Here is a 7,132-nt window from a genome sequence, read left to right on the forward strand (position 1 = left end):
CCTTTTTGAAGTCTGTTGTGACTGTTTTTGAAATGTTTCTCCACAGTACTCTTATTATTTATAATTCTTCTGGTTCACCTTGATAGAGACTTTCCTTGCAAACTGTAGACATTTAAAATTTCCTTATTTCTGCAGTTGCCTTATGAATAGTATTTTTATGTTTTATTTGGATTTCTTGTTTATGGATATCATGGACAAGATTTTAAGCCTTTAGTTTGGCTTACATAAATAAAAAATAAAAATAGAAGTCTTTATCTATTGATTTCTATGTCAACTTTTAAGAACTAGAGTTCTTATGTTACTTTCTCAACGCAGTACAATATATCCTTCTCTGGCAAGCTAACAGAAAAAGATGCTCGGAGATAAATATATATTTAATTGCCTCTGTTGTTGTTTATGAGGTATGCCCTAGACCAGTTTAAAGAGAGTCAGATTGTATTTAGACTTCTATGTATTTGTCCATGGAGTGATGATACCTAGGGTGGATAAAAGCAGAGAAGGGGTATAAATGGCAGAATAAGGATACTGGGACCTGGAGGAGGGCAAGGCAACCCACTCCAGTATTCCTGACTGGAGAATCCCCGTGGGCAGAGGAGCCTGGCAGGCTGCAGTCTGAGGGGTCTCAGAAGGTTGGACTGAGACTAAGCGCAGCACAGGATCCTGGGAAGCTTTCTGTCTCCTCCAAGATGAAATTTGAGACTGTAGCTTCAGTCTCAGTGTGAAGTGTTAGATATTCAAGGAAAGGAGGGTTAATCTTTATTAGAAATAGTTATGAAAATAAATATTAGGCCAGATGATTTTTGTTCTAATGTTCATCTCGTCAGCAAGTATTACTTAAGTTTTATCTATCAGTAATTTCAGCGTGCACGTGTGCTTAGTCGCTCAGTCGTGTCTGACTCTTTGTGACCCCGTGGACTTGTAGCTTTTAGGCTCCTCTGTCCATGGAGATTCTCCAGGCAAGAATACTAGAGTGGGTTGCCATGCCCTCCTCTCGGGGATCTTTCCAGCCCAGGGACTGAACCCACGTCTCCCACACTGCAGGCAGATTCTTTACCATCTGAGTTACCAGGGAAACTTACTTGCATACTTATCAGCTAAAAATTTCAGCTGGAGTTAGATGGCAGTAAGGGTTTTGAGCTGGGTGAAAGAAATGACTTTCTAGGGTTAGGGTTCCATTAAAAGCATCTTTAATCATGAAAATCAAGTGACAGACCAAGGTTTATTTATTTAAAATGTGTCACATGTTTGACTTCTGTTTTTTCTTCATAAAGGTTATTTGATGGATGTAATGGATGGATATTTCTTAAAAATCATATGTTGTTGGGTAATTAGATGTGTGTAATGATGTAAGTATGAATTGATTATCCAGAGTTTGGAATTATATAAATTCTCAAGGGTACAAGAAGTGGGGATTACTGTTAAATATCTATGTTTCCCACTGACTGCAATAATAGAAATTTTCTTCTTGGTTTTTAGATTTCCTCCTTCTTCACCCCTGAAACCTTATCCAAAGAGGCCCCCGTATCAAAAGGATGTTATTGAATTTCCAAAATGGGATGATCCCCCACCAGGCACTTCACAAGAGAACATCCCAGTGAGGCCACTTGTGATGGTAAGTGCCGTTATAGAAGCCGGTGGACTAGCAGCGGGAGAGTTAGAAAAAGTCTGTGACCCATTAGGCTTAGTCCAGTTTGTTGTTGGTTAGGGAGACGGTAGCACAAGAAGATTGGCTTTTGCGTTTTTTCACTCTTACCCATTGACACTTTGACCGAATAGGTGGTAGCCGTTTTCATACATTTAGACTGAGCAGGTTTCTCATAAAACTCCCTTATAATTTCCTTTTCTTTTCTATTCTGTAATTTCCTCAATTCCTTTTTTGTCTCCTCTTCCTGAACTTTGTTATAATTATTGCCCGTTGAAAGTGTGAAGGTTGGGACATGGAGAATTGTGGACCGAGCTCTGATAATATGAACAAAGGTATAGTTTGGAGAACCTAAGCACATTGTAGAATAAACTGCCTTTTTGGGGGCGTACTTTTCTCTTGAAATATCCCCAATAGAAAACTACTAAGATTGAAATAATGCTAAAAAATAAAATATAGACAAAAACTTCTATAGGCAATTTTTTTTTTAAGAATTGTACTAACAACCATGTTTTAAGTTAATTTAGTCTTATAGGACTAGATGTCCAGTTCCTACATTTGCAGAGGTGTGTTGTAAACATTTTTAGGCAATGAGATTGAATGTGGTTATACTGTATCTCAGTTTGGAGAGAATAATTAAGCAGCTTAGCCTTTATCAGAAATAATTCAGGAGTGTGACCAGTGACAGAAATGGGGACTCCCTGTGGACTTGCAGATTTGTCAGGGACAGTGATGAATGTAGTTTTAATTATGCTTGATGATAAAGATAGGTGATATTATATGGAAATGTCTAACAGGCAGAGGGAGGTAATGGCCCTGGAAGTTAGATGAGAGGTCATATTTTAAAGTCATTAGTTTGTTCATTCAGTGAACATTTATTGTTTGCTGTGTGCCATGCACTGTGCCAGGTTCTGCAGATGCAGTTGAATGTGATATAGTTTTTCCTCCAGAAGAGCTCATGCAGTGATAGGTGATTAGGAGGGACTACTCTGAAAGAGTGAGCACAAAGGGTATTTGAGGATCATTTAATTCATTACTAATGAGGAGAAGTTAATTAAGCTCTAGCTGATAGTTTCTGTGCTCGAGAAAATTAAAATATAAGCTCCATGAAATCAGGTTTGTTTTTTTAAAAAACATTTGTATTTAAACACCTAATATGACCCCAATCAGTAGAGTGGTTATTCAGCAGATGTTTTTTCATTGTAAGATTATCTAGTGGTGTTTATACAAAACAGGTAGAACCCCATATTAAACTAATGTGTATGTATGTCATCAATATAATAACTTCCCTTTTCTGCTCTTGTGGTTCTGTGAACCTCTAGGAAGACCAGCTGCACATTAGTCACTTTCATGCACCAATGAAGAAGACAGTGTCTTCTCTCTTCTCTCGTCCATTTTCAGTGTCTCATTTTCAGCAACCCTGAAGTCATCTGCCAGTGATTCTGATTCATCACCCATCCCCCCATAGCTTGTCATGTCCCTGATTATCTGTATATTTCTGATAACCTTGCTCTTGTCTTTTCTTGCCTTAACCTTAAATTAAGTGGTGGAGGTTTGAGCTCCTCGCTTGTTCCAGCTCCTCTAATGCTTGGGCTCTGCTTCTTGTGAAGTGTCCAGAGGAAAAATGGCAGAGCAGGATCTGTTTCCTTGGTTGGGCCTCAATGCAGTCGTTAGATTGATGATGTTAGTGGTCAACAGAGAAACAGTCCATCTTTCTTAAAGGACTTGAGTTCGTCTTCCCTTTTTTTTTTTATCTTACTTTCCCTCTTTCTATCTCTGCCTCCACTTTGCCTGTTGGTTTGTTTTTGTTCTGTCCTGTCCTCTCTCTTGCCCAGCCATTATATAAAATAAAATGAGGTGCAGCAAATAAAACAGTTTCTTGTGTTTACTGACAGGCAGCAGGTAGAGAGAGAGCTCTGGAAGCAGACTGCTGGGTTTGAATCTTGGTTTTTCGTTAATTAGCTATGCAAGCTTGTTTCTCTGTTTCATTTGCTGTGTCTGTATCTAAGTTTTCTTTTTGGTAAAAGTGGGATGATAACACCCCCAGGGGTAAGATGGTTATAAGACTCAAGTGACGTCATATCTATAGTGTGTTTACAAGAGTGCCTGGCACACAGACTTTGGAAAACTGTTAATTGTTATTGCTGTTATTAATAGAGTTGTTCATAGATAGAGACAGAAGAAAAAAATTACTCATAATGTCATCCAGAGAGAATTAATATTAACTCTTTTATTTTTTCCCTATGCATTTTTTTTAAAGGTTGTCATATTTGCAATATGGCCCCAGGTCCAGCCCCTCACGGGGCCTGCTAGAAGGGCAGGTTGGCCATGCCACCCGGTGCTGGGATGTAGCCCATCTGGTTGTCCAGAGACACACTGCGCTGCCGCAGGTGGTGGGAAATCATGAGGTTTTGCTGGGGTGGGAGGCCCAGGAGGGAGCCCTGTGGGGAGCGCATGTCGGGGGGCTGGCTGTAGACCTTACCCCCTGTGGCCTGCTGCTTCATCAGCATGAAATTCTACTTGGTTATGAGGCTTTGTGGGGGTCGGGGGGGACATGACACCCTGGTGCAGGCTGTGGGGCTCCATGCCCTGCTGCGGGGGCACACCTGTCCTGCCCAGCAAGGATATCTATCTGTCTGGAGTGGCACATAGACATGTTGAGCTCCCACTGCTATGCATGTTTTAACACTGTAATGAGATCATGCTGTGCTGTTTTGGTTGCCTATATTCTTCACTTAGAACAGTGTGTTCTGTCAATTTTTTAATGTTATTAGACATTCAGTATAATTTTTAATATCTGCATCTTGTCTGTAAAGTACTATATTTATCCAGTCCTTCATGGTTAGATATGTATTATAACATGTTTTCAACTTTTTTGTTCTATGTGTAAACAATTTAATTAGCAGTATCTTTACAGATAAATAATTGAATATTTGTTTAAGATAACTGGAAGTGAATTTGCTAGGCAAATGCAACAACTGACACTCCTGCCTTCAAAAGAGAACACCTAATTTAGATAGTTTTAAAAAAAGTACAAATCCACATGATCTTCAAGTTTCTTTTGCAATTCAGTACTTCTCAAAAACAAACCCCAAAACCATATCAAAGAACAACTTTCCAACCTTTTATTGAAAAAAAGCACTTTGTAGATGACTTCTTACATGTTTTGCCTTTAAAAGTTCAAAAGTTCCTCTCTGTGATTACCAAAAGGGAGTTTTAAGACTTCTGTCTAGTAGCCTAAATGTGAGAAGGGAGATGCTAAGAATATTGAAGTGTTAAAGCAGTGTGAGTTTGAGCAAATTACTTAACTTCTTTGGACTTTAGTTTTTCTTCCTGGTCATACCCAGACGTCCTTGTAGAGCTCTTGTTTTTCCTGCCTTCTTCAGATGTCTAAGATCTCAGGACTGCTGTCTAACATTGTATTTACTTGATCTTTTCTTTTTTTTTTAAAGAGTTCTTGAAAGTAATAGACTTTAATGTTATTGTAAGCAGTCACTTAATTTGAATAGTGTGTGAATTTGGATTGATATTCCTCAAGTTAATTTTGAATTAATGAAATTTTATCACTGCTACTTTACTGGTTAGTTGGCACTCCCACAGGAGAAAATAGCTAATGTCATTCTTATTGCTATAGTTCTTTGGCTGCTGCTGCTGCTAAGTTGCTTCAGTCGTGTCCGACTCTGTGTGACCCCATAGACAGCAGCCCACTAGGCTCCTCTGTCCCAGGGATTCTCCAGGCAAGAACACTTGAGTGGGTTGCCATTTCCTTCTCCAATGCAGGAAAGTGAAAAGGGAAAGTGAAGTCGCTCAGTCATATCCGACTCTTAGCGACCCCATGGACTGCAGCCCACCAGGCTCCTCCGTCCATGGGATTTTCCAGGCAAGAATACTGGAGTGGGGTGCCATTGCCTTTGGCAATTCTTTACTATTCATTTATGATCTGATCTGATCTTTACGAGTTATGCTTTATTACTCTGTAGTCCATGCAAAGAAAGTTAGTTTATAATTAAAATGATTATTTAAATCAAGTTTAAAAAGAACCAAATCAAAGACGTTTTTATAAAATGATACACTGTCTACTGAAATGTTTGTTCTCTCTTTCTGTCTTTCTCCGCTCCCTCACCCCCAATTAGAATCCTGAGATGTGGTACAAGCGTCACAGTATTGCTATTGGAGAGGTGCCAGCTTGCCGTCTTGTCCACCGCAGACAGGTGACAGAGGCCAATGTAGAAGAGATCTGGAAGTCGATGACGTTATCATAGTACGTGCGTGTGATATTAATGAGAGCTTTAATATTGTTTTTTTCTGTTTTGCTTCTCTGCTACTCTCTGCATACTTAATTTTCTGAAACTGTGTATAAAAATCTCAACTTTTGAGTGCGTTATTTGCACCTATCCTGCTTAGCAAGCAGACCTTAACTGAATTCAGGGAATTTTCTATTATCATTTATATACTAATTAAGAATAGAACTTTAAAAGTTCTTTTTTTTTTTCTTTTGCCCACAGGACCAAAAATATCTACTGGTTAAATATTTTTATTTTTAAAAATTTAACTGTAGTTGATTTATAATATTGTGTTAGTTTCAGGTGTACAACTTCAGATTCTTTTCCATTATAGGTTAGTACAAGATATTGAATATAGTTCAATATACTGTGTTTTACGGTAAATCCTTGTTGTTTATCTATATTGTATATAGTGGTATATGTCTGTTAATCCCATACTCCTAATTTATCCCTCCTCCTGGTGTTTATCCTTTCAGTGCAGTTCAGTCGCTCAGTTGTGTCCGACTCTTTGCAACCCCATGAATTGCAGCACACCAGGCCTCCCTGTCCATCATCAACTGCCAGAGTCTTCCCAAACCCATGTTCTCTGAGTCGGTGATGCCATCCAACCATCTCATCCTCTGTCGTCCCCTTCTCCTCCTGCCCTCAATCTTTCCCAGCACCAGGGTCTTTTCCAATGAGTCAACTCTTTGCATGAGGTGGCCAAAGTATTGCAGTTTCAGCTTAAGCATTAGTCCTTCCAATGAATACCCAAGACTGATCTCCTTTAGGATGGACTGGTTTGATCTTCTTGTAGTCCAAGGGACTCTCAAGAGTCTTTTCCAATACTACAGTTCAAAAGCATCAATTCTTCGGCGCTCAACTTTCTTCATAGTCCAACTTTCACATCCATACATGACTATTGGAAAAATCATAGCTTTGCTAGACGGACCTTTGTTGACAAGGTTTTGCTTTTGAATATGCTATCTAGGTTGGTAATAACTTTCCTTCCAAGGAGTAAGCGTCTTTTAATTTCATGGCTGCAATCACCATCTGCAGTGATTGTGGAGCCCAGAAAAATAAAGTCAGCCACTGTTTCCACTATTTCCCCATCTATCTGCCATGAAGTGATGGGACCGGATGCCATGATCTTCGTTTTCTGAATATTGAGCTTTAAGCCAACTTTTTCACTCTCCGCTTTCACTTTCATTAAGAGGCTCTTTAGTTC

The 7,132-nt window shown here is 39.2% G+C and overlaps 1 protein-coding gene across 1 annotated transcript in view; it reads left to right on the forward strand.

Annotated features, from left to right (window-relative positions):
* Positions 1–7,132, forward strand: part of DEPDC1B (DEP domain containing 1B) — a 92,634-nt gene that overhangs the window by 38,289 nt on the left and 47,213 nt on the right. Inside the window, exons 3-4 of the mRNA XM_010853469.1 lie at positions 1,477–1,612; positions 5,776–5,903. Of these exons, the coding sequence (XP_010851771.1) occupies positions 1,477–1,612; positions 5,776–5,903 (264 nt within the window). The remainder of the gene's footprint in view (positions 1–1,476; positions 1,613–5,775; positions 5,904–7,132) is intronic.

This window comes from Bison bison, unplaced genomic scaffold, assembly GCF_000754665.1.
Source record: "Bison bison bison isolate TAMUID 2011002044 unplaced genomic scaffold, Bison_UMD1.0 scf7180017864328, whole genome shotgun sequence".
Taxonomy (NCBI): domain Eukaryota; kingdom Metazoa; phylum Chordata; class Mammalia; order Artiodactyla; family Bovidae; genus Bison; species Bison bison.